Genomic DNA, 27,628 nt, shown 5'->3' with positions numbered 1-27,628 from the left:
ACATACCGTCACGGTCATAACTGATCATCGAAACCTGCAATACCTAAAAACAGCAAAGGCTCAATATCCCGTCAACTGCGGTGGGCTCTTTTCTTCGCTGAATAGGACTATGTGATCACCTACCGGCCAGGAGTCCGAAACGGAAAGGCTGACGCCTTGTCCTGCAAGGGTGTTGATGAAAAGGTATACATAACTCCAGATCCAGTAGCCACCATTCCAGAAGACAAACTCCTGGGTCTTACGACAACGTTGACACAGGGTGAACTCCAAAACAAGATCCAACTCTTAATGGATCTCACTTTCTCACAAGAGTGGTGTACTCAAGGAGAACATTGCACCATTAAAGACCAGTGACCATATTTTAGGAGCCGTCTATACTTGTCAAGTAAAGATTTACAAGAGCAGATTATTTCAGGTTATTACAACTCCCTGATTGAAGGTCACCCTGGAATTTCCAAAACTCTAGTTAAAGTAAAACGAAACTATTGGTGGCCCACATGGCGTAAAGACATCATACAATTTATTCAATCTTGCGGTGTGTGTGCACAAAACAAGTCCCAAAAGCAGAAACCAGCTGGTCTTCTCCAACCATTGGAAATTCCTCCCGCACCATGGCACACACTGTCCCTTGATTTCATTACAGATCTACCTCCCAGTCAAGGATTCAACACCATCTTAGTAGTTGTAGACTTGTTCTCTAAAATGGCACACTTTATTCATTTTAAGGGTCTTCCAAATGCATCCTCTGCATCCTCTGTTCCCCCCGTGATGCTCCCTTGTGCCCCCCCATTCTCGCACACAGGTGTTGCCTGTTTTGCTTGATTCTTCTACCCTGCTCCCCCCTCACCCCACTCAAGCCTACTTCTGCAGGAGTCTGTCCTGATACATTCTGGTTTCACCATCACCGTCTTGTGGACAATGCTGGATTTGACTTTTATGGACTTCATTCATTCATGGTGCGTTACCCATTCTCAACTCTCATGCTGAACTTCTTTTGCATCTTGTACTCATGGTGGCCCTGAATCATGCTGTTCCCATCTTCATCTTGTATCCTGGCTTGCAACATTATGTGTTACTGCTGACTTCTGCAATTGAATTCACTCTCCCCTCTTGCTTCTCCACTCTTTTGACTGCTAACTCTCTGTTCTCACCTCCTTTCCCTTCTCCCTTTTCCTATCTCCTCCCCTTACTTTCTTCTATGCACTTACTCTATCAGAATTGTCTCTGGACCTAGTATGATAGTAACCTCGTCTGTCTCCTCTTCCCTTCCCAAACCCCTCCAGCACTATCTGAAATGTCGTCAGGCCCAATATGACAGTCGCTTGTTTTGTTCCTCCCCTACCTTTCTGCACCCCTCTCCCTCATCTCTTGTCTTTTTTCCGGCTCTACCAGAAATGTCGTCAGGCCTAGTACGGTAGTCGCCTGTCTGTTTCCATTTCCTTCCCACTCTCCCCCTACCTTTATCTATGTTTTAGCTCTTGCACTATCTGAAATGTCGTCAGCCCGAGTACGATAGTTAATTTCACATCCTTATTGTTCATGGCCTGTAAGAATGTCATTGTTTTTTCCCTTGTTCCCTCCCTTGCCTTGAAGCGCTTTGAGACACATTGTGTATAGGCGCTATATAAATAAACTATCATATCATATCATATCCAATTTAGCAAAAGTATTCCTGGAGGAAATTGTACGGCTACATGGCTTTCCATCGGTCTTGATCTCAGATCGAGGTAGTCAGTTCGTATCCAACTTCTGGAGGTGTTAGGCAGAAACCTGTGCAGTTCCCTTAGGGACCACTGCAAAATGTTTAAGACTACAGGTGTTAGCAGTAAACCCAATTGGTAGCAGTCTGTACCACCCAGATGTACCTGGTAGCTGTGGCTGAGCAGTCAGACCTCTCTAGTTAGGCAGTATATAAAGTATACACAATAGGGCTCAAAATACAGTAGTACAAGCAAACACTGACCAGAGCTTTGGTATAAAAGTATATAAATTATTTATTTTAAAAACACACTTGTAAAAATACACTGGCACTAATATGTCAAGCAAGTTCAAACACAGTCACTAGAAATATATACATCTCCCTAATTATTTGACAAGTCTAGGTTAATACACCACTTATTTAGCAAAACAAAGGTGAGCGCCTAACCATAGAGGGCACTCCAATAATTATTTAAAAAGGGAGAGAAAAGGCAGAAATATCAAAAACACACAATACCAACACTTTTAAAGAACCACAGCAAGTCAAGAAAGGCAGGGTCTACTTTAGAGCAAAATGTTCATAGGCCAGGCCCACTCTTGGAGAGAGCAAGGCGGAATGTGCCCAAGATCACACAGTGGAAATGCACTAAAAGTCTTTGCAGGAAAGTCAAAAAGAGGTTGGATCAAGCTAGAAAGGTAATGTTAACAGGTCCGAGGTCACCCCAGGATAGAGAGTCAAGGATTTACGGGACACCTTGGACAGTCTGTTGCAAGGGAGACCAGGCGGGACACAGTACCTGAAATGGTGAGTCGGTGCTTCGTCCAGGGGAAGAGAAGATCTAGACGTGGAGGAAAGCTGGAGATCGTTGCACTGCCAGGGAAGAAACCAGCCGCGGAGTTTCCCGGTTAAAAAGGCACTACCCTTTTATTCGCGGTAGTAGTGAAGTGTGGCTATCTGGCCGCCGGGGTGCTTGGCACGGGCGATTCGACCACGAGACGATCCAGGAAGGCGAAAAAGGCAAACTGGTTGGTCCCAGCAGCTCAAACGGAAGAAAACTCTCCTGGAAGAAGATCTTCTCTGTCGTCGGGAAAGTGGTGAGTTTCGTACAGCAGGGCTCCACCGGTGGTGTCGTCATTGTAGATGGCTCAGCTTCTCCCCTCTTCGGATTCTTTAGGTCCTGTGGCGACTTCTGAAGTTCCAGTCCCCAAAGCCATGCTTTTATACAGCAAAACCCCCATTCATCAGCCTAGCTGTCAATCAAACATGCTAAGTGGTGAGCCGGGCGGCTCACCACTGGGCCAATCACACAAGAGTGCGACTTGAGTTGCCAAGGCAACTCAGTCCAGGTTGCCTATTCCCCCCTCCTGCACATCCTGTAGACCCAGACAGAGTGGCACCACTTTTGGAGGCTCCTGTGCAGAAGCCCGCCAAAAGTGGAACAAAGGGCTCGACTTGGGTTGGAGTTACAGAGGCAAACACAAACGCCATTTTAAAACCGAGTCCTGGCAAAAAGACCCAACCGGGGAATAAATATTAAATAAATAACCCAGCGGTATCTTTAACATTGCACCAAAATAAAGTGGTGCGTTTAAAATGAATGGGAAAATCCCATAGGAAATATTTCGGTGGAATATTTTGCGTGGTAACCATTGCCACCAGCCAGAAACTCGACAAGGGGGGACTGGACAGTGCCCCCTTGAAAAACAGACCCAGGGGCAATCGAATTACCCCTACCAGTACTTCCACAATATGATGGCTTGTACTGGTTCTGTTCACAATTGAAGACTAGTAAAGTCAATGGTGACTTTACATGCCCTGGGAGGCAGTAGTCAGTGCCAGGGTATGGAGTCTATGTTTGGGGGTCACTATGATACCCCTGTGTTACTGCACTGAGGGTGCTGTGTAACACATATACCAAAAACACATGAAGCCCTATGGAGTAAAAGACCCCATAGCCCATAAAACACATTACAAAGTCAAAGGACATTCTCAAATCATGCCTAAGAGTGGGAGAAAAAGAGTCTCATTCTTAGCAGGAGAAAAAAATAAACCCCAAAAATCCAACAAAGCTGCTGGGGGACTCACTAGATTTGGGAAATTAGCCTTTACAGAGAATTCTCCCTAAAAGGAGGAAATGCTTTTCAATGGCCCAAATTGACATTAGACTATCCACAAGTCACCATCCTAAAACAGATGGCCAAACAGAAAGAAAAAAACAAACTCTCAAGCAATACTTACGTTGCATGTTACATTAAGTGGAAAGAAATTGGAAGGACTTGTTATGGATAGCTGAATATGCCTATAATAATTCATTACACACCAGCACTGGACAAACTCCTTTCTACACTATATATGGTAGACATCAACATACTTCAGAATTGGATCTCCCAACCCTTTTGGAAATGCCAGCGGTTAAAACCCTACATACGACTATTTCCCAGGCCTTCAAAGAAGCAGCAGAACATTTACTCCAAGCCAAGAACAGACAAAAGAAATTTGCTGACCAACATCGTAGTAAAGCCCCTGACTATCAAATTGGAGACAAGGGCCCTCATTACGACCCAGGCGCAAAGCGAAAAACGATGGCGGCAAACGATTACCGCCATCGTCTTCCGCTAGGGCCGATTACGACCCGTGACCGTAAACTACGATGTCATTAGCGGCATCGTAGCTAACGCTGCCGCTGACTGCACCAAGGGCGCGCGCACGCGAACATCCACACCGTACTTAGCGCCATGGCGGAAAGGTACGCGAATGCCGACCCAAGCGGACATGCCCCTAACGCCATCACCCAGCCCGTTAAGTGCCTTACCGCCATGGTGCTAATTACGCCATCGCGAACCAACCGTAAATGGCCATGTAAAGTGAATGCAGCTGCCACAGGTGCACAGAAACAGCACAGGTGAAGGCAATACAGACTCAGGAAGTACAAAAAGAGCACACCCCACCCCTTCCCACACCCAGTCACACTCCACAATGATACCAATAGGACTAGCAATGTTGGGGCTGGAGGACCTGATAGCAATGCGAGTGCTACAACAGCAACTACAACAACAACAACAACAACAACAACAACAACAACAACAACAACAGGCTGCACAGAGGAGACGCAGGAGGAGAAGGAGGGCAAGGCAGGCCCAGCAAGCCCCACCAGCACAGCCAGTGGCACCACGCAGGCAGCCCCCAATCCCACGCATCAGAGCCAGCCCATTCAACCTCACCGCTGAGCAGATCCACACCCTGTACCGACTGGACCGGGACACCATCACCACCATTGTGGACATGATACACAACGACATCGTCAGCATGATTGAAACACCCACTGCCACCCCCCCACCCCCCTACTGAAGGTAGTGTCCGTGCTCCACTTCCTGGCCACAGGCAGCTACCAGCACACAGTGGGGCACATGCATGGCATATCACAACCATTATTCTCGCGTACACTGATGCAAGTGCTCGATGCCCTCCTCAAGCACACAGATGACCACATCTCATTACCACGGTCTGCCCAGGAGATTGCCAACACCAAAGTGGGTTTCCATGCACTGGCCGCCATACCTGGTTGCATTGGTGCCATTGACTGCACCCATGTTGAATTGGTGGTCCCACATGCCATGGAGGTACCGTACCGCAACCGTAAACATTTCCACTCAATCAACGTGCAAATGGTCTGTGACTCCAACAGGATCATCACACATTGTTGTGCCAGATACCCCGGATCAACCCATGATTCTATGGTCCTTCGGAACTCCACAATACCACGTTACATGGAGCGACATGCAGGCCCAAGATCCTACCTACTCGGTGAGTCTAATGTCATGAGCATGGAAATGCAAAGTGGGTGTTGAATGATGTCCCAATGCATATTTCATCTGGCAGATACAGGGGGGTGATGCATACGTCACATGGGTGCAACTAGCAGTAGCCAGATCATTCCCTGTGGCAGCACTGACGTCAACAGAGTAGTGTACACATCATGCCTGACCTAATCATCCCAACATGTGAATGAAAGTGCATCCCAAAAACGACACAACCATCTGCAAGTGCATTGTGCAAATTGTGACCGCATTGACCCTAAAGAAAACCACCAACATGCACGTCACCATGCACCAACTACTGAAAGGCCTGTCCCCCACATCTGCGCACAAAGGAGGCACATGACAGACAGGAACATCAATGCACCAATACAAGATCCACAAACTGTCCCCATTGACACCAGTAATGCTCACTGGGGTCATAATGAGCCAGACATCAATGTTGCTATCATGTGAGCTTCAAGCTCACAGGACACGTGCAAGGTCACATGAATGACGGCCTGAACGGACACAGTGGATGGCCACTCACAAGGCAATCGTCCCCCCTGCATTGTGTTTTTGCATGCAAAACAGTACATGAGAGCCATGAACACATACTGGTTGCACAGTGTAAATCCATAACCACAACTCCAATTGGTGCACAGTAACAGTCAGAATCAAGGCATGGTTGTGCGTCATGTTCACATATCAATCTCGTTCCTGACACATTCTATTCTCACATTTTACAGGTGATGCGGGCTATCCCCTGAAGAGGTGGCTCCTCACACCAGTGCGGAACCCATCGAACCAGCATGAGGAGGACTACAACCATGCCCATGCACGTACCCGTGTGGTGATAGAGCATGCTTTTGGCCTACTGAAGGCACGTTTCCGCTGCCTCAGCAGGTCTGGCGGGGCACTCCTGTACCGCCATGAGAAGGTTGCAAAGATCGTCATGGCATGTGTCATGCTACACAATATGTGCATCAGACGAAACGTGCCTCTGCCCCCTGACGCAGAACCACAACCACCTGATGATGGGGATGATGATGATGGGGATGGGGCAGCACCTCAGGGAGGCAGCGATGCACAGGAGGGGCATATAATGCGTCAGAATGTCATTGACCGATACTTCTAGCACACACAGCGAGTGTGTAACATATGGATGGCACTTGGGGCACTGTGTGTGTCTGGTATGTCAACACTGTGGACTGTAAAACAATAAAGCACACATACGCAATGAGCAATGTCCACACATTTCGTTTGTGAGAAAATAAAAAGTGTATTGTTCTTCTGAATAGGTATAACAGAACCCCTCCCCCTCCCCCCTGAACACTCCAACACACCCAGTTCCCCTCTCCCCCTCCCCCCTGAACACTCCAACACACCCAATTCCCCCCTCCCCCTCCCCCCTGAACACTCCAACAAACCCAATTCACCCCTCCCCCTCCCCCCTGAACACTCCAACACACCCAATTCCCCCCTCAAGCTCCCCCCTGAACACCCTGCAAACATGTGACAGTGCCCGTGGTGAAGTGTGTATAGTTTACACACTATTGACTGCCCCCTCTCCCGGAACCTGGGGCCCCCCGGCCTGTGCTCCTCAGGGTCCTGGATGACCTGCGGACGGGAGAGGCTTGTGCTGAACTTGCAGCTGAGGATGTACCGGGCTGCTCAGTACGGCATGTGTCCAGAATTGTCTGGATGAGCTGGCTCATCATCTGCCGCACTGCAGCAAGTTCGGTGCATATGTCCCTGCTGGCAGTTTGGATGGCAGCCCTGATGCCATCAGCACTCCTCTCCATGGCTGCACTGGCACTTCCGCATTCTGCAACATGCTGCGTGAGGAGTGTGCCCAGTGCTTCCTGCCTGTTGGCAATCTGCTCCAGCGACAGCTGGAATTCTGGCCCAATGGAGGGTGCCAATGGGGGACCAATGGGACTACTCCCATCTTACACAACTCCCACTGGGCTTGGTGTTGCTGGCCATGAATTAGGTGGCGATGGGCCCTGGGTGTCATCTCCATGATGGCTGATTGGGGATAGGTGTGGTGAGTGCAGTTGCGTGTTGTGGTCAAGTCCAGTGTCACCCTCCACATCACTGTCGGAGCAGGCAGCGATGGCTGCAGTCTCCCCAACATTACTGCTCCCTGCTGACACATTGCCCTCAGTGGGCAACAGTGGGTGTTGTTGGGCTGCAGGCGCTGTCACGACCCCTTCCTCGGGGGACTTTGCTGCCCTGGCCTCTTCAGCCTGGCGTGGTTTCGGCCTGGGTCCAGCAGAGGTGGATGCATGGTTCCCTTCTCCCACTTTCCTGGCCTTCTTGGCTGGGGTGCTGGTGCTGTCGTCCCTGCCAGTGTCCGATTGCGAGCCTGTGGTGGAGCAGAGGAGGGTGACTGTTATTGATGGTTCAGCGGACATTGAGCAGGCATTGTGAAGAGTGTAATGGATAGATGGTGGAGTAAGTAACCCGTGACATACAGGTTGCCTCCCTTTAGGTTCGGTTTTGCATGCAGGTGTGTGTCTGCCTACTGTACAGTGTACATGCTGCATGTGCGCAGGGTGTGGCTCATCTGCTGATGTGTTGCGTCTGCCACATTGTGATTGTCACGTGCAAGTGTATCAGGGTGTCTTGCAAGGCTGGATATGAGGCACCTACCTGTCTCTCCAGATGTCGGGGCCCCTCTCTCCATCTCGCCGACACCTTCGATGCACTCAATGCCAATCAGAGAGGCACATGTCTCCTCCCATGGCTGCATCTTCAGTGGGGAGTCTGCTCCCCCGCCAGTTCCCAGGGCCAGGTTACGGTTGGCTGACATAATGCCCCGGACCCTGATCCGCAGGTCGTCCCATCTCTTGCGGCACTGTTTGGAGGTGCATGGGGTGGTTCCAACAGCACTGACACGTTGTGCCACAAGTTCCCACACCTCCTTTTTGCGGCCTATGGCTGTCCGGGTCATCTCAGTGGAGAAGACAACATCGGCCTTCTCCTGGAGCGTGTCTGCAAGCATTTGCAGTTCCTCACGACTGAAGCGCTCCTGCCGCTGCCTGTCACATGCCTTCTTGACAACTTTAGGCATGGTTGGCTGTGGAAATGGGTGGGTTATGGGAATGTCAGGGTTTGAGGGTTGGTTGTGGTGTGGTTGGGTAGGATGGCAATGGATTGTGTTTTTTAAGATGGCCGCTGTGCTGTTTCCCGTTCCGCCGCGATTACGCTATTTCCGGTTCCGCCTAATTGCGGTCACCGCTAATTACGGTGACCGCTGACTACGGTCGGCGCAATGATGGGTTGCGGTAGGTCACCCTGCGCTGTTAACGAGGGCGGTAAGGGCTGTTTACGGCATGGCGTAGTTTACGTTACCGCCATGGCGTAATGCTCGTGCGCGATGGGTCATAATATGGCGCTCTTATCGCCATCGGACCATGGCGTTAACGCTCATTACGCCATGGCGGTAATTTCGATCACTTACCGCCTGGGTGGTAATGAGGGCCAAGGTCTGGTTAGCAACAAAATATGTGCCCATAAAAGGGACTCAGACCTTTCGTCCCCGATATCTGGGACCTTATTCTATTGAATCCATAATAAATCCAGTGGCAGTTAAATTAGCGCTACCACCCACTATGCAGATTCATCCCGTGTTTCACGTATCACTCCTGAAACCGGTACAACCCGGTACTTGGGTTACAATACCACCAAAACCAGTAGTAGTTGACGGAAAACCAGAGTTTGAAGTAAAGGCTATCCTAAACTCAAAATACACCTGATCCAAACTATACTACTTCGTTGATTGGAAGGGATACGGCCCTCAAGACAGATCATGGGAACCTAGTGAATACATCCATGCACCTCGCTTAATTAAAAAGTTCCATCAGAATTACCCAGGCAAACCAGGACCAGGCTGAAGGGCCATCGTGAGAGGGGCCTTTGGGTGCTTTCATGACCCTTGCCACTGGCCCTCACTGGCAAGTCAGCCTTCCAGTTAGGGCCAGGTCAAAGGCCTTAAAACCTCATCCAAGACTCTCTTGGAGTCAGTCCTGGCGCCTTTGGCGCCAGGCTCATGACCATCATGAAGACCAACATTAGAATGGGACTATTTACTTGAGACTATTTAACTTGGGGGGGGGGTTCAGCCAACATGGAGGCACACACATAGCTCAGTTACAAGGAACTGAGCTATGCTGTCTAGTCTTTTGGGTGTGGCAGGCCTGGGACTACTTTACCTGGACTACTTTACCTGAGACTATTTAAACCACACCCAAACAGCAGAACATGCTTTGCGTTATTCTGCTGTGGGCACCGTAACACTCACCTTGTCCAGTTCTTTGATGCCAGTTTACCTGAAACCAAGGACCTGCAGAGAGAGAAAGAACACTACGAAACTTACCTGGAAAAGTATCCTGTCTTCAATCCATCGCTGACTTCAGTTCCACTCACCTGAAGGTACGAACTACATCATCCGGCACCGCATGCATCCTGGAATACCATAACCTGGAAAGAGGAAAAAGAAAGACAGTATTAGTAACCGTTTATTCTGGTTTCCTCCCGAATGAAGAAAGCCACACAATTCTTACCTGGGTAGTCATCTCCTGGTCAGTATAATTGCTGGAACATTACGGCACTGGGCGTGGAACATTGCAACCTGCAAGGAGAGAAAAGACACAAGTTAGCAATATAAAAGGCGAAACAGCGCAGCGCATCACTCATCGGACAGCATTGCGCACACCGCGCATTCGCCTACCGGCCCATGCCCATCTTCAAACTGCGTGACAACACCAAAATACCTTTCCATACCTAAAAGGAAAGAAGCAAGACATTATTATTCGAACTAAGAGGAACATAAGAACAGCATATAAAGACTGTAAAGCAGCAAACCTATGGAGTCGCAGCAGGCCTGTATTCCCACAGGGGGGCTTGCACCAGTGAAGTAACTTGGTTGCTGCTCGCCCCCACATCTACGCGCCCCTGCCACGAGGAGCAGGACGGAGAATTCACCTTTTACAATATTAAGGTGAGGAGAAGGCCCAAGGGGGAGGAAGGAGTTGAGGCCAAGGGAGGTGGGAAAACAAAGAATCTGGTATTGAATCCAGCTCTCCTATATTGCAGACCCATCTTTAAACAGAGGCATTACCAAGGGACCGGGAGAGGGTTTTAGAGTGCAAATCATCCAACCAGGGCTGGGTGGCGTACTCGTGGATACAAGGTGGGCGTAACACCCCATCCAGGTGATCCCCCCTCACTGGTCCACCCCCAGGAACTGGATCCAATAGCGATGGCCGTGTCCTGGCCACCTGGATGACAGATCCCCAGGATCTAGTCAGGGAGACACCTTCAGGTTTCTCACATATTTTAATGACTATTAAGAGTAGCTAGTATTGTCTATATCGATGTGGAATGAGTCTTTCCATTGTGTACATTGAACTGCCTTTCATACTGTCTTTATTGTCATTGGGCCTCATTATAAATCAGGCGGTCCGGAAATAACGGTGGCGGTAAACCCGCCGCCACCGTTGTTTCCGGACCGCCTGATCCCGACTCCTGCAGGCGGGAGGTGATGTTCCCGCCAGGTCTGACCTGGCGGGTTTAACACCGCCCGCCTGCAGGCGGCCGAGGAAACACCAGCAGCATTAAGGGATGCTGCCGGTGATTCCATGATCCCCATTCCCAACGAGTCCCATAGGACGCAATGGGAATGGGGATTAACAGCATTCCGCCACCGTGATTCCTGGAAAACCGGGGTTGTAATGCCCCGGTAATTCCGGGAATCACAGAGGCGGAATGGTAATACAAGTCCGGCGGTAACCAGGCGGTTTTACCGCCGCAGTTACCACCGGACTCGTAATGAGGCCCATTGTCTTCCAAAAACGTTGGTGCGTGTATGACGCTTAATGTGACACTTGAATATTATTATTGTATTGTTAATTTTGGGCCTTTTGTCTTGACGTTGAAAGTTATCCTATGAATTTGAATAAAATATTCTTTAAAAAAAAATAAAAGTTGAGTGTGTGAACCCAAAATCACCAGGCTACTCCTACACTAGTGAGAACATGCATTTAGATACAGTTTCACTTACTTGCTCTCCATAGTGCTCCACGTCCAAAGCAAGTTGTAGCCTGATCTTAGTGTCATCCCGGTTACCACCGTTAGAGCTGACATTGGAAGATACTGTTTTACGGGCTTGTTTGAGACGCTTCAAGCTTTCTTCCATTTTCTTCACAGAGTTCAGAACATCTGATACTGTTTCATAGTATCTGAAGAAACGATAAAACATTTTTGGTGAGTTTTGTTTGTATCTGTCAATTCTCCTTGCAATAGTTCTGTTCTTAGCGCCTTCACATAAAGCGTGTACCTTTCAAACAACAGTTTGCAAGATTTTGCTTGTTAAATAAATCACCAAAAAGTATAAGTGCCATATCTGAGAATCAAAGATGAACATTTTAATAGCTTAAACATACATAGAAATTGCAGAAAGAATGGTAATCATAACGTTGGTAGCTAGAAGGAAGTTAAGGACAAAGTTAAAAGACAGTTAAGCAAGTGAATACATTTCAAAGTGACAGTCTGAGCACTACCTAAGCCGTTGCTAAAAGTCAATCAGCATTCAATCAGCCTAAATTAGTTGGGGGATGTGATGGATCCAGAGAGTTTGCCCCTTCTCTCCAGGTTAGAGCCACCCCCTTTGTGACTAGGGGTTGAGCCTGGAAGCAACAGTCTGCCTAGAGGGCAGGGCAAGCAGGATATCATTGCAGATGACCCTAACAGGAAGAGGACAACCGGAGCAAAGCGGCTACCATATGCTACTTGCATTCAGAGGCCCACATGTTCATGGGTTATATAGGAAATGAACAGAGCCAAAATATGCATAGCCCTTTAAAGGCATGTGTGGTTCAGTCTCTGACCCAATATTGTTGGCTGCTTTACCTGAAGAATGGAACCAATGGTTTCCTCTCTCTCTTTTCCCAGGAAGGAGTATAAGGAAGCTGACATAGAGCTGGAGAGAGAGAGAGAGAGAGAGAGAGAGAGAGAGAGAGAGAGAGAGAGAGAGAGAGAGAACCCGCCTGAGGGCGAGAATCCTGTGTGAGCAGCCGACAGAAGGAATGCCCCCCTTCACTGAGGAACCTGGAGGCAGGACAAAGCAGTGTACGTCCTAGGTGGAGAGAATCCTGAGCCTGCGGAATGCTGCCGATCCCAGGAGGGCACCGAGCCAGAGGGACGCAGCGACGCCATACGAAGGGGGTAGACCAGTGCTGCCGAAGTAGCACACTAGCATCCAGCTATTCTGGCACCCAAGCCCTTCCGATCAGAGGAATGAAGAACCGATACACAAAACCCGACCATGAGTACGACGGAGTCGTTGTCCGAAGATGCAGAAGGAAGCTGCCTCCCCAGTCGAACCATGCCCCAGTAGAGCAGGTATGTGGCCATGGGCAAGAAGCAAGAGAAGAACGGTCTGGGAAGCCCTGGAGTGGCAGAACCTGGGAACACCTAACAAAGGGGTGAACCATACCAAAGAATCAGCAGAACTGGAGGGGCAAATAGCCAGAAAAGGGTGAAACTAGAGAATACTGAACGAAGGTGTGAAGCAATCCTGAAAATCAAAGCCTAGAGGGCTGAATAACCCACAAGGGGTTGAACCAGAAATTATGCTACATCGGGGTGTATCGCAAGAATGAGCCATAAGGCCTGGAGGGCCCAATGTCCCACAGGGGGGCAAATACAAACCCAGAACGATAAGCTCAGAACGGTTGAGAATTTAAACCCATCAATTTTTCCTAACCTGAGCAAACAAACTCCTAAACATCAAGGGGAGATCAAACTAGCTGTTAAACCCATAATGAAGGTGAAGAAAGAAGTTTGCTTAAAGGGAGCAGAACTTTGTAAAAGATACAAACTGTATGAGCCCTGAGAACACTTAACTTTACAAGTAGCTTTTTGATCTTTGAGCTGTACGAGCAGGCCCGGAGCCTGAGCAGGTGAGAGACTGCTAAGGCATTACTGGGTGGGGGTCAGGGACTAGCCACCTTATGCCTAAAGGAGTGAACTTTACTAACTTAGGTAGAATTTGTGTTATTTATGTTTTTAGTGGTAGGGAGAATATAGGGCAGATAAGGTTTGGGACTAGGACTGAACTTTTGTAAGACATACGGAGAAGCAGTGGTTGTGTTAATTTCTTTACTTTTTAGCGTAGGAAACAACATAAGCACCGTAGGGATAGGAGAATTCCACATTACAGCATGTCCTCTGGTCTCGCTCCCATCTGTGGCATACCACAGTGAGTAGCTTGGCAGGGCAATACGTCAGCTGGAATTTCCTGTGCTCCTGGTGCCATTCAAGGTATACTACTGTAATGGAAACCCCACTACAGTACGCTGGTCCCGGAAGAGATACTGTTGTATGAATCCTCCTGGACCACGATTGTCCATTGACATAATTACTAAGAAATCTTAAGAGGAATTGCATAGTCCCTGTAAACATACACCTTACTAACATGAGGATACTAAATCCTCCCAAGTACGAGAACATTTTAATATAAAAACATTGCTCTCAGCAGGCTTTCATACATTAATTAGAGGTAATAGAAAAATAAAGAGGAAGGGGAGGGTATAAGGATGTAGACAGGAGAGGCAAGAGCAGGTGACCAAAACTGCCAAATCACACTTTTGTGGAAACACAAAAAAATCAAGGTGTCCTGATAGAAGAGGGAGCCTGGAAAATATCCATTAGTATAACAGAGAGGTCCGGGAAAGCAGTCTGTGGTGAAACGGGGAAAAATCATTTGCGTCAACAAATTTAAAAAAATAAGGAGCCGGAGTTGCAATAAGGTTTTTCAATAAAGTTGTTAACCTATCCGTAGCTATGAGATTCCATAAACAAGTCCACTAATTGGAGGTTTGGGGGGATTATGGTAGGATTTTCATTGAGAAACTATAGAGATTCTTGCTGCAATGAGACAATGTTTATAAAGAACTGAAGGGGATCCCGGCAATGTGTAAACTTCTTAATAGTCCATGTGTCCCAGTAGAGGGACTAGTGAGTTCCATCCCAATATGCAATAGAATATTTTGAAGAACCTAATCCCAAAAGGGTGAATAATGCAGGACTCCGACAATTGCTATTTGTCCCTATTTCCACGATACAGTGGTAGCAAATGGCCAAGGTGTCAGGAAACATTTTGTGAAGCCTTAGAGGGTGGGATTCTACCACATACATAACTTATGGGATTGCTCAGGTATTCAGGTGGATAGTGAGGACTTAGTTGCCCTTTCCCAAAGGTTAACCCAGGAGGTGAAATCTATATTGACTCCCAATCCCTCTCCCCATGCTTGCATATTCAGAGTGTGTGGGGGAACCACCCTCTATCTCCAATATGTTCAAAAAAGCTGAGCCCCTTTTAGAGATGATCCCTGCCAGGAGCATGAAGTTTATGGTGGCTATTTTTGGCCCTATTATGTGTTGGGGACATATCAGCCCACAGCATAATTGTATACGGTACAAACGTACTGCTTCTGGGATCTGGAAGAGTGCCCCAGCTTGGTCAAGTCAGAACCTAAATCGCAACTTTGATGAAGGTACTTCAACCCTCCCAGATGTCCAACAGTAGAATTCTGTAGGATCTAAGGCCAGGGCAAAATCCAGGTTCCTCAAAACATTACTGAGGAGAGAGGGAAAGAGGGCAGCTTGTAGTTATGGTGTGCTTGTTTCAAGTAAGTCAGGGTAGTTTGACTGTTACCAGAGTAGATACCAGACCACGTCTAGCTTGTGGATGAAGGTTTAACATAACAGATAATGGAAACTGACGAAAACAGTATTAAATCTGGTAGTACCCAAACTGATTGTTTCCAATTGATCGTATGGCAAATCTGGCCGAATTCCACCAGTACCATTCGATCGATTGTACATGATCAGATTGGGTAATCATCACTAAACATGGAGAGCGGGGGTTGCGGGGGTGTCCCCCTCCCCATATTTGGTAGTGATGGCCTTGGGGGGTAGCAGGTGTGCCCTCCGCTTCTGGTGGTTTGGAGATGGGGGACGGAAAAAAAAAAAGAAGAAAAGCGGACCCTGCGGCGTCGGATCTGACCCGCGTAGGAGGGATGGATCCGACGCCACAGGGTACGAGATGAGCCGAAGCAAAAAGGTAAGTAGAGGGTGGGTGGGGGAATGTATTGGGGGCCGTGGGGTGTTTAAGTTTGGCCAGATTTGGCTGCAGCAAAATTGTATACCTTATTAAATATACCTTCGTTTCTTAAAGGAGGGGTTGACTCATGTGTTTAAATAGACCAATGACATTAGCATTGCACCATATATTGATATATTACACGATTTCCTTCATGGGGCTTAACTTACATTTTGTCAATTTAATATCTGCAAACCGGTCCCCAACCGCCATCTTGTAATATTTTAATCTGCTGCATGGTCACCCCAAGGATAAGTGCTCAGATTGCCTTAAATCATAGTATGTGTGTCTGCTATGTGACATTAACAGCTTAGAATACTAAGCAATGTCCCTTGTCATGATGTTAGTGCACAACAGAGATTATGTCCTCTGTACACAATGCATTGACTCCCTAATCCATTGTAGTGTTTACCATGACAGCATATATCAATAAAGCTTTCTATGCCATTGGCCAAACTCCCCTAGCATAGGGTGTCCCTGGGAATATACATATGCCACAGGTCCTGCTGGCCACCAGAGACATTTCTCCTCACATCATCTTGATGCCCTCACCCCAAAGCAAAAGAGAAAAGGCAAGCTTTACTTTAGCCAAACTCTGAGAATGGGTGTGGACCACTGGTCAAGGAGGAAGCGAGAAAGGCCCTACTTACGAAAATAACATACAACACAAAGGAATCTAGCTCCATATGCCATTGGCCAAATGGCCACCCCAGACGCAGTGTCTACCAATAGTACCTTTGAAGGCTGTCCCTAGTGGTGTCACTTGCTGAAAATGTTGGGCGACATGACATCTGAAGGAAAGGGGCAGGGTGGAGGTAGAACTGAGTGAGGCTGTGAGGTCTAACACTTAACCACTAGACCACATGAGTCCCATGTCGATGCTCTGTTAGAACTTTCATAAGAATGGTGTAAAAGACAAACCCCATTCTTATGAAAGTTATAATAATGCTTTGCCTTTAGAGTACAATTCTAAAGACATGGCAAACATGCCCCGTTTAGCTGAATGTAAGTAGAAATTCTTCTATACACGACAAATAAGTACTGTTCAGCTGAATTTCGACTTACCTTCAGCTAAATAGGACATGTCTGCAGATAACTGGGTGTGGGAGGTGTGCTCAGTTGCTTAGTTTCTGAATGTGACACAAAGCTCAGGTCACAAACAGGTTATGCAAGAAAAGCAATTTAAAGTGCCTTTCCTAAAAAAATGAACCAAAAAGTAGAATAAACTCTGCTGCACACTTTATGTGAAATGCGGATACTGGGAACCCCCACTATCTGGTGAAAAGAAATCACTTTCTCTGGAGAACAGTGCAGCACACAAAAAACATAAAATAGCTTAAACTACTACACACAAAGAAGAAACAGAACTACAAGAACCATGTAGTGTGCAGCCAGTCAGTGCACACCTTGATAATGATTTCAACAGGATTACTTTTCATCAACATAACAGCGCTTGATGTAGTGATTCCAATCGCGAGGAAAACATTTAGACAATCCACGAGCAAGCTGCCGTGCTGAGGTCTTTAACGTAGTGCCTGATGATGTCCCTCCAATGCAGCCTTTTTAGGCAGAGAACTGCACCCTCTTGCCCACAAGAGTTGCTGATTGATGAGGCCCAGTAAAAAATTTCATACTAGACAGTGTCACAGTAAGAATGTCTAGACTGGCTGCACGAAAATGGCAGTCTAGCCACATAATAGCACGTACCATGCTTGCTTTATCATTGATGTCCACTATAAAATGTCATGCCACAGTAAGAAATGGTAGACTAGCTGCACCAAAATGCTGATCTGTCGTAGAACAGTTCGTTCTAACGTTAGACTCGGTTGTGTTGGGAAAGACTAGCGCAGAGGCAGTATATTTGGGTCTTGCCATTAAGGGGCTGGCTGTGCCTCATTGAATCAGATCTCCAATAACAAACTGTTCTACGACAGATCAGCATCAAAGCTGCGTAGGTAACGCTTTAGGGTGTCAGAATCACAACTGCTGTAACATTTGAATCCACTTAGAAGCTGATATTTATCAGAGAGATTTCATACTGAAGCTTTGCCTTGAAAAAGAACTGCGGAGGTCAAAACACATGTTGGCATACAACTCTGACATTTGAACATGGAGAATGAACAAAATTAAATATTGCAAAATCTATCCGAGTCTCATTTGAGCAGCACTTATGAATATAGACTTGCATCAATGACGACATTGGAAATTATTATTTAAGGATATGTGCAATTTATGTTAGCTAGCAGCGCATTCAAGCGGTGGAACAGTATTTATATTCACAGCACTTTCAAAGTTTTGGATTGTGACCTGAGCGATTTCCCCTTCCCCGGGTTTTAAGTCAAAGCCACTTCTGTGGATGAATACAAAACAGCAAGGACATCTCAGCACCATGAAACAAGGAATCTTTACAGTATATTCAACTTCTACCGGAGTGGCCCACACCCAGTCCTCAACTTCCACTTCCATCTGGTCCACTCTCCTGCCAGACCTAACTCCTACAATGATACACCATGTAGTGGCACTTCTCTGCTTCACAGTGTTTCAATTGTACTGCTACTGAAGTCTCAGTCACACTGATGCTTCTAAAGTTTACCACTTTGTCAACTTTAAACAGCTTTAAACAACTCTTCACTACTCTGTAGCAAAGACAAGATTCATACCAATGCTCTTTTAATTCTGTCAGACAGGCAATGTCTTTTAATACCAGCATTCTTCTAGGGCCGTTCTTCACCCACTTGTCTTTTGTCAAATCACCAACCAAACACTTTCAATTTAAAAACCTCTATTGGCTTCAGCAATGTGAGTTCATGACTAACTGTTGGTTCTTTTATATCAAAGTCATTAATTTACGAGCTCTACCTTTAGAGATATTATAGCAGCCCCATTTCTTCTGGTAGCAACAGTTATTTCCACATAAACCTTTTCATTATCCTCATGAATGAGGCCAATTCTTGTTCAATTTTGGGCTTAAGATAATGCTTGTTTCTTCTCTTTCGTTCACAATGTTGAGGTTTAACACTTGTTTTCACATTATACAATGTTATTGCGGCTTTACTTGGGCTCTTGTCGTCGTGTTAGAATTATTTTTATGTACACACGACCACCATTAACGTTGTTAAAGCTGTTTATGTAATTCACAATGTTCGAAAGCCTCTTATACTCCATTGTCTGACTGTTTTGCTCTCTGTAATCTCGGTGCTTATATATATATATATATAGTTTATTAACTCAAATAAATGATACAGAATAAAAATAGAGAATAAAAGAAAGAATTACCTCACCATTAGCCTTTGTTTGCACCACTTCAACTTTTGCCAAGAACTTCACTGGAACCCCAGGTTGGCAGAGAGACACTCGCCACGGGAACGGACTAGTTTTTATTATCATACTTGTCTGGTATTTTCCACTCTAATGTACACAATTCCAACTCAGTACTTTTCCAGAGATGCCTAACTGCCAGACTGCCAATACAGTTTCACAAATACCCAGCCGGTGTATGTCGCGAAATTCCACTGACTTGTAAACACCCGCTGTTTCACAATGGAACCGAAAGGACTTGCCCTTGGCTCTTTGCGTAGTAACTCAAAACACTCCTTGACCAAGGCGACAAAAACAAAACATTTTGCCAGTATTTAAGAAAATGCACACAGTGTTCAAACATGAGCTTTCACTGGGGCTTAGTGCGAATAAGATGGTGACGGCCCCAATGCTCTTTTGACTTTTTCTATGAAAAGATCTTTTAATAAAACTGAGGTTGTTCTGTGCATAAAATGCAGTATTGGGCCATTTCAGCCTGTACGTGGTATGTAATGGCAGCACCTGACCATTGGGGCTTACATTTAGTGACACTGACATGCATATCACCCTTTCCTGCTCTAGGAAACTACTGCTGAATCAGAAGTTCACTTAGCATATGATAACATCACGTTCACATGTGAGGCTGTACATATAACGAGGACTCCACCCTTCTCTCTGACACTTCACTTCTGTTGAAGTAAAAGGGGGCTAATTTGAATGATGTGCCTTTGGCAGAACTGACTTGCTGAGGCTACTGAGTCGAGGACTGACAACACTTAACCTTACCCTACCCGTCACAGAGATAGAGTGTCACAGTGGCATCCATGTCGCATCCATAAGTCTTCTTTGGAGGATAGTTGGCAGCCCCCTGCCCTTCTGACCACTTTCCCACCATTTCTCCAGTCCAGATGTGTCCCTCGGACATGGGCAAATACTAAATAAAAGCAACTACGCTGCCAGCATTTCAGGCCACACATTGCACCACAATACGAATGGTGGCAAGCAGCACTGTTAAGCCTGGAGTGCTGCCAGGTGGATTTGTTTGTATTTGGCCATGTTCCTTGGAAAATCTGTACTTGCTGCACCAGTGGAGCATTAAGGTGTCCCTTCCCTTTGGCTGGGTGTAGTTAACGCTTAAGGTCCTGCCAAATGTCAATTGGGTGGGGTTTGAGGCTAACAATATTACACACATTTACTTCTAGCTTGCTAGTCCAAACCATGCCCGAAAACCAATCTGCTTGTCTTGAAACCCTATTAAACATCCAGAGCATCGCTATCCTACGCTGAGCTAGCAGCAACGCCATCCTCATAAATTTCGATTTGTACCCCCCCACTCCTCCCCTGCGACCACATCCAGCAGGCAACACATGGGAGAGCAACATACTGGGCTGCCAATCATGTGCCCCAGCAAATTTAGCATCTCTCCTCAGTATTTGTGGACCTCGGGACAGGCCCACACCATATGCCAGAGGTTTGCTGCAGTTATTTTTTGCATTTTGGGCTTTCCCGTGAGTGTGCAACGTCAATTCAATGCAGTCTCATTAGTGTGAAATAAGCACAGTATAGAAAACTGGTTTACAAGGCATAGTCTAGGGTTGATTATGCGTGAAGGCCAGGAATGTCTGCCTGCCATTTGTGGAGAGAAGTGTCCTCCCTATGCTGTTAATCGGACTGCAGGAGACCTTACAGCCTTGATATTGTTCTGGTAGAAGCATTGTGTGATATCATTATGTCCAGTATGCCAGTGGGGTAGAGAGGCACTGGGAAAGAAGACCATTTTTCCTGTAGTGTCAATCTCATGCAGTAGTATTGCAGAGTAACTGGTAGTCTTACTGTTTCCAGGAACCTAGCTAGTGTCTCTTGAACTGAGGTAAACTCTCCTTCCTGGACCATGTTTTCCCATTTATCAATCCTGTGACTTACCCATAGGCTATGCATTTCCTCATCAAACAAGAAGGCATAGGGCCCAATTCACAGAAGCGTTTTATGATGGCAAAACCCCATTGGAAAACGATCTCTGAATAAGGGTCTAAGCCTTTCATATGCCATATGTTGATGCCAAGCAAGAAGAGCTGCCCGCCCCCCCTGAAGTTGACACATTTTGGGCCATGTCCAAAGCATGCATTCTTTAGGGTTTGATCCCTTCAGCGTGAGGATAGCTGGGACTGTCCCTATTTGGTTGAAAATCCTCAGTGGGCCACCACCTTACTCAAGGTATACATGAGGGTAGCCCAGCTCAGGATAATGCCAGTATGCCAAGAACTGGGCCTGCGCCACCAGGTAGTAATCATATAAGTCAGGAATCACTAACCCTCCCTGGGAGTATTGTTTTATTAGCATGACCCATTTTACTCTGGGGATTTATCCCCATCCGACCGCCCACGCCAGCTCACTCAATAGCCCATTCAAAGTCTGAAAGAGATGTATGGGTATTGCTTGAAAAACGCATAGGAACCTTGGTAGCAGCAACATTCTTATGAGAGAGATTCTGTTTGCCATAGATATGGGTAGGGGTGTCGACCACAGGTAGGTCAGCTGTGGGGAAAAGTTAAAGTCAAAAAGCGAATATGCTTAATCGGATATCTAGGTATCTGGACCCCAATGGCTTCCAACTGAAGCTCTCGAATGCAGGCCTGAGCCTCGAAGCCAGTGAGTGGCAACATGTCTGACTTAGCCCAATTAACTTTCAGTCCAGCATACAAGCCAAAGTCGGATATCTTTGCCGTCAACGGCAGCAGATTGTCCCTGGGCTTGTCCACATATAAAACCAGGTCATCCTTGTATAGGGAGACCAACGAAGCACGGTCCCTGATCCAAATGCCTCATTGTAGGTGATTTTGTGGGAACTTTCCCACCAGGGGTTCTATGACAATAGCGAATAATAGCGCTGACGGGGACATCCTTGGCTGGTTCCCCACCGCAGCTCTAGAGGGTCTGATATCATTGTGTTAATGATGACACACTCAGGGTTTGTAGTAAATTAGCTGAATTCACTGGACGATACTTGGCCCGAATGCCATTTTCCCTAGGACTGTCCATACATATTCCCACTCCACAGAATCAAACGACCGTCAGCGTCCAGAGAATGCAGCTATAGCATCTGCATTGGGCTCTGTGTTTGATATGGTGGCAAACACCCTTCTGAGGTTAAGCTGACTGGTCCAGCCAAGGATAAATCCTGATTAGTCAGGGTGTCCACGACCAGAGATCTGCGAGAGGATGCGGTTTGTAATACTTTTTGCCAGGATTGTATTGCCTAGGTTCAATAACGACAATGGATGGTAAGAACCGCACTTCTCCCTCGTTTTGGCAGCAAGATATGTGCCATATTTATGGTGGGAGGCAGTTGAGGCCACTTTCATCGAATCCCATTCCACCCAAAGTATTTTACTGCATTTAACTGCAACATTGTAGATTGGGGGTGGGTTTTGGTATATAGAAGGGTGGGAGTGTGTGGGGGGAGAGGGGAGGTGCAGGCTGTCTCCCTCCATTGTAAAATGCGGGGGCGGGGGGAATATTCAGTGAAATTGGATTCATTGAAATCCCTGCAATTAAATCACATATAACTATTTCCATGTACATATCTAGCAGTGGTTGACAAAGGAGATCAACATTCGCTCAGCAAAACTCAGCTGAAAGGCCATCAGGACATGGGAACTTTCCCCCAGCCAGATCCCCTATGACTTTCTTCACTTCTGTCAGGGTAATGGGCATTTCGAGTGCTTTGAACGCTTCAAGTGGTTTGCGAGGAGGGTCTACATGGTCTAGGTATTGGACAGTTTCGGCTCCAGAGCTTGTCATCTTGGTATTATACAGATCTGAGTAGAATTCTCTGAATAAGGCGTTTATATACACTGTGTCCATGAATCTGTTCCCCGCAGCATACTCAAGCGCCAGGTCTGTCTCTCTTTCTTTGTACCGCCTAGCCTGAGTCGGTCTATATATATGTTTAATTTCCAGGTCTGCGACTTCCTTGTACTGTGCCACCTTGTCCTGTATGCTAGCCAGAATGTCCTTCTTTCCTAGCCAGCTAAATTGTTGTTGAAGGTCATGGATCTCTGACTCCAGTCTTGTGAGTCTTGCTCTTTTATCAGAACTGTAGGGAACTCATGGTGACAACAATAAAGACAGACACAAGTGATCACAGTTCAAGGGTGTTTATTAAACTGTAAATGCAGGGTGGAAAAATGCCTAAGCTAAACCTAAATCTAAGATAGGAGCAAGCGTCGACCATCAAATGAAAAATAAGGCAGTCCTTGTGGCGTCTTGTCAAAATAAAAAGGCCTATACTAAAAAAAAACTATTGCCAATTCCTTACAACTAATTACCGAAAGAGAGTGGTATAGGGATTCAAATAAAGGAAAAGTGTTCACAAGTAATAAGTCAGGATGCGACGGCCTCAAGGTCTTCCTTTCCCATGTTTTTAGCACAGGAAAAGGTGGGACTTTGGAGCACAGCACACGGTCAAGCCATCCCACACGGGCTAACAGTCCATAGCAGCTATCAGGTTCTTTGTGGGTTAAGTCTCTTTTCAATAAAAGTCTCTTGCCTTCGAGTCCTGATGCTCTCAACAAACACACACAAAGGGCCCGATCACGACTTTGGCGGTAACGCCAGTGGTATTACTGCCAGCGGTATTCGCCCTACCGCCGAACTCCCCGGCGCTAATAGCGCCGGATCACGAGTTCGGCGGTAATTTAATTCCCCATTCCCCTTTGAGCCCATTCGGGAATGCCCCATTCCCCATTGGGCTCAATAGGGAAAATTTGCGCTCTTACCGCCGGTGGATTTCCCGCCGGCGGTAAATGCACAAATTTTCAGCAGATTTCCCCCAGCCAAGAGCTGGGGCGAAATCCGCCGAAGTCCTGATTTGGCGGACCCTTAAATCCGGCGGTAATAGTGCAACCGCCGGATTTAAGGGTTACCGCCAAAGTCGTGATGAAGCCCAAAGTCCTTGTTCTACGAACACGTTGGGTGATGTCTTCACCCGGGTCCCCTTTTCTGGTCGCATTCCGTGCTCAACAACTTTCTCAGTGACCTTGGGTGGTGACTTTCCAAACCCTGGATCTCCCTCGGCTGGGCTCGGACCCCAAATGACAAGGCAGACAGTTCACTTCCCCTTGTCTTGCAATGCTTCTCGCTTTCACAAACCTTAAACAATTTTTCGGGCTTTGCCTGTGGTTCTCAGCTTCCCTCTGCCGGGTTCAATGTCGTAGACTTTTGTAACACATTGTTCAAGTACACACCCCTTGGTCGGATTCATTTTGTTCCACACTATTTTGGATTGTCGGCTCCCCTCTGCCGGGCTCACTCTTGCGAGCCTTTACCAACAATTACTCATGGGAATTTTAGACTCCGCCCCTTTTCATTAGCATCCCCCGGCAGGGTTCACTCTTGCTAATCTTCATGAAACACAGTTCATGTGATCATTTTCATCATGCAGGATTAACTTCCCTGAACTTTCACATTCATCAAGACCCCTTTATGACACCTTTGACCTTTCTTTGCCTCTTCCCAAGGCCTTCTTGGTACGGTAGTCTTTACTGTTGGGTAATCACCCAGAGATTCTTGAGTGAGCACCCACGTGGTGCCGGACTCTAGTGCTGGTTTTCTCCCTTCAAAATATTTATATTTAACAGTTCTTTTTTTGTTCAAAGTTCAAATATTCACTTGCTACTTTTCGTTCATAACAGTTCTGTTTCTTATCGGTTCTCCCCTCGACTCACTGGCTCTGATGAACCACTTGGCTTTCTTTCTCCTTGGAGTTAAGGTTGGTACCACCGAGACAAGCGTCTCTCCACGGCTTGGTTATCAGCGGAGGGGAGTCTTGCGTACTGTAGACATCTGCTGCAACACACGTTGACTTATTATTCCCTCAGCAGAGGCTTCACAGGTCTTGGTCGGAAAGGGCAAAATCGACTCTCTCCTTGTCACCCTCTCAGTCTTCGCTGCCTTTCTCCTCCTCTTGAACTGCAGTGCTGAGTTAACCCTCACGTTGTGCGGTCTGCCTTGCTCATACTGTGCGGTTGTGCTCCTCCTTTTATCCCTGTGAGGAAGGGAAAGGGCAGTCAGGTGTGTGTGATTCTGGTCAATTGCCTGACGTTGCCGAACCCTTGTATTGGGACGTGTCAGGTAAACGGCTCTGGGGTTAGTCCGTTGTCTTTCGTGTTGTGCGAAAGTAGTCATACAGGAAAAGGGGCGGTGGCAGTGTTTTAGAATATCCTACGTGGTAGGATGGGGAAAAGGTGTTGGCAGAAGGGAGATACCACGTCTCACTTGTCGGTGTCCCACTCCCAGTGCCACTGCCCAAGGACCCTCCATCCAGGTGATCCTCCCTCACTGGTCCACCCCAGGAACTGGATACAATAGCGATGGCCGTGTCCTGGCCACCTTGATGACAGATCCCCGGGGACTAGTCGGGGAGACACTGTCCGGTTTCTCAGAGAACACCTGTGGTATTGGATATACCGATGCCACTCATATAAAGTTTAAAGGTTTCCCACAGTGGTATTGTGGAAATGACTCAGTGTTTTGGATCTAAAATATTGTATAATTATTATTATGGTAATTATTGAGCTTGGACCTAGCTTTGAGAAGCAACAGAGCACTTTACAGAGTTATACAACAATACAGATACATAACTGTGCGCTTTATAGAGGTATACAACAGAACAGTTGCATAACCGAGTGTTCTACAGAGGTAACAACAGAACAGATATACAGCGTGGGGGGGATAGATGGAGGGGGAACCGATGAAGGGTACAGCTGTACCGGGAGGCGAGGAATAGAGGGGCGGGCGGCATCTAGATAGTCAGGTGGCATGAGGGGCAATGTGATGGCATAGAGATTCCCTGTAGAGGTGGGTCACGAGTTCTTTTCTGAATTGTAGGAGCATGGGGGCGAGTGTGAGGAGGTTCCACAGTCATGGAGTGTAGGCAGAGGCGGCTTGTTTTTTGGTCCTTTCCTTTTTGCAGCGGTGGATTTCAAGTCTGCACGTGTACTGGCTTCTGGTAGTGTGCTCTACGCGGGGATGCTGAGTTTCTCCGCAAAGTAGATGGGTGACTTGAGGGTGACCGCCTTATAGATGATGCATCAAGACTTGAAGGTGATTTGCGCGTGCAGTGGGAGCCAGTGAAGGTCGATGAGGGTTGGGGTGATGTGGTTGTATCTGCGTAGAACCTTGATGAGGTGTGCAGCCACATGTAGGACACTTCTAAGGGGCACAAGGGCAGACAACAGGAGGCCTTCGATCTGTGCATTTCCCCCATCCAGGTGGGAGAGGACTAGTGCTTGAACGGGGGATCTAAAGCTGTCTGAGGGAGGAAAGGCTTGACTTTCCATAGGAGGGCAAGCTGATACCAAGCTGTCTGAGTTTTCTTAGTTTTGTGTGTTTTGAAGGAGAGATGTTTGTCCATGGGAACACGAGGGACTTGGCGCAGGAGGTGAGCTCAGGTGAGAAGCCCTCAGAGTTCATGACTGATAGGTGGGTCTGCATGTCTGAGTGTTCGGTGTTGTTGGTGAGGTGTAGGAATTCGGTCTTGGAGAGGCAGAGCTTCAAATATGCACTGGACATCCAAGACAGAGTAGTATTTTAAAGTCACCTGACCTCCCAAGCGCTTTTTGTTCATAAATATGTAATTGATATAGGCAGACGAATTGTGAACTCCAGAGTAGTGCGTGCATTCTCGCTCTCAGGGATTGAAGTACCTCCACACATCTAGAAGCCTGTAATATTAAGCAATATACTTGACCACATTAACAGAGGGGGTGAGTTTTCGTGCATCTCCCCCTGGTACTGTCACAGGCGGGGTCAAGGGCCATTTTGAAGTCACCCAGTCAGATCACCGGCTTGGATCATAAATACTGAATATTATATTCCTTGTAAGGTGCCACCAACAGCAAGGTACCTCCCCTCAGCCCATTACCAACCTTAAGAAAATCACAATGGCACTGAACTCTAGGGGACCCTAGGACAATGTAGGGCTGAAACCTGCAAGGAGTGAGGACAATAGAATAAGGGACATGGGGCAAGCATGGAGGTCCTTGCTCGCAACTGATGGGTATTATTGGGTGGAGACAGAAGAAGACTGGTCTTGATGGGGAGGCAGAATCTGCAGCAGACAAAACATTCTTCCCAAGCAAATGATCTCGCTGTCCAAAAAGCTCCAGAGACAAAGTTTCTATTACTCCTTCAGTGAGCAGTAGCTGTCCATTAACCCGCTTTCCCAGATAATCTGTCACTTAAATATCTGTTCCACACTGAGGTAAGCATGTTTTGAATGTATAGGGTGAAGTGAAGGTGTTATATCTACCAGTGGGTCTAGTAACCTACAGAACACAGACCGATGGCAAGGAGGTCACTCAGGACACTAACCACAGGATAGAAACTAGTGCTAAAGACTCTATGCAAGGGACTGCCTGCACAAGCCATGACAGCAAAGTACTATCTGGTAATAGAGACCTGAAAATGTAGGTAAGGATAGCGGGCCCTGCAGGAAGAAGAGTCGGCATGGGCACCTGCACTTTGAAAACTGGTTCAAACTAAGGAATGATCAGTCAGAGGCTGGCCAGCAGGCTAAGCACACCGTTCATGCCAGTGAAATTGGAGTTTGCAGGTGCAGAATAGAAACCCACTGGCAAGTTGTCAGGAACTGTGCAGCTGATC

The 27,628-nt window shown here is 47.1% G+C and overlaps 1 protein-coding gene across 1 annotated transcript in view; it reads right to left on the bottom strand.

The window, feature by feature from the left end:
* COG2 (component of oligomeric golgi complex 2) overlaps positions 1-27,628 on the bottom strand; it is a 1,367,578-nt gene that overhangs the window by 35,286 nt on the left and 1,304,664 nt on the right. The window contains exon 17 of the mRNA XM_069607998.1: positions 11,564-11,741. Coding sequence (XP_069464099.1) covers positions 11,564-11,741 — 178 coding nt within the window. The remainder of the gene's footprint in view (positions 1-11,563; positions 11,742-27,628) is intronic.

The sequence above is a fragment of the Ambystoma mexicanum genome, chromosome 4q (assembly GCF_040938575.1).
Source record: "Ambystoma mexicanum isolate Mex_15411 chromosome 4q, UKY_AmexF1_1, whole genome shotgun sequence".
NCBI lineage: Eukaryota > Metazoa > Chordata > Amphibia > Caudata > Ambystomatidae > Ambystoma > Ambystoma mexicanum.
Note: the sequence above shows the minus strand (reverse complement) of the source record. Positions and strands in the feature narration are given on the sequence as shown.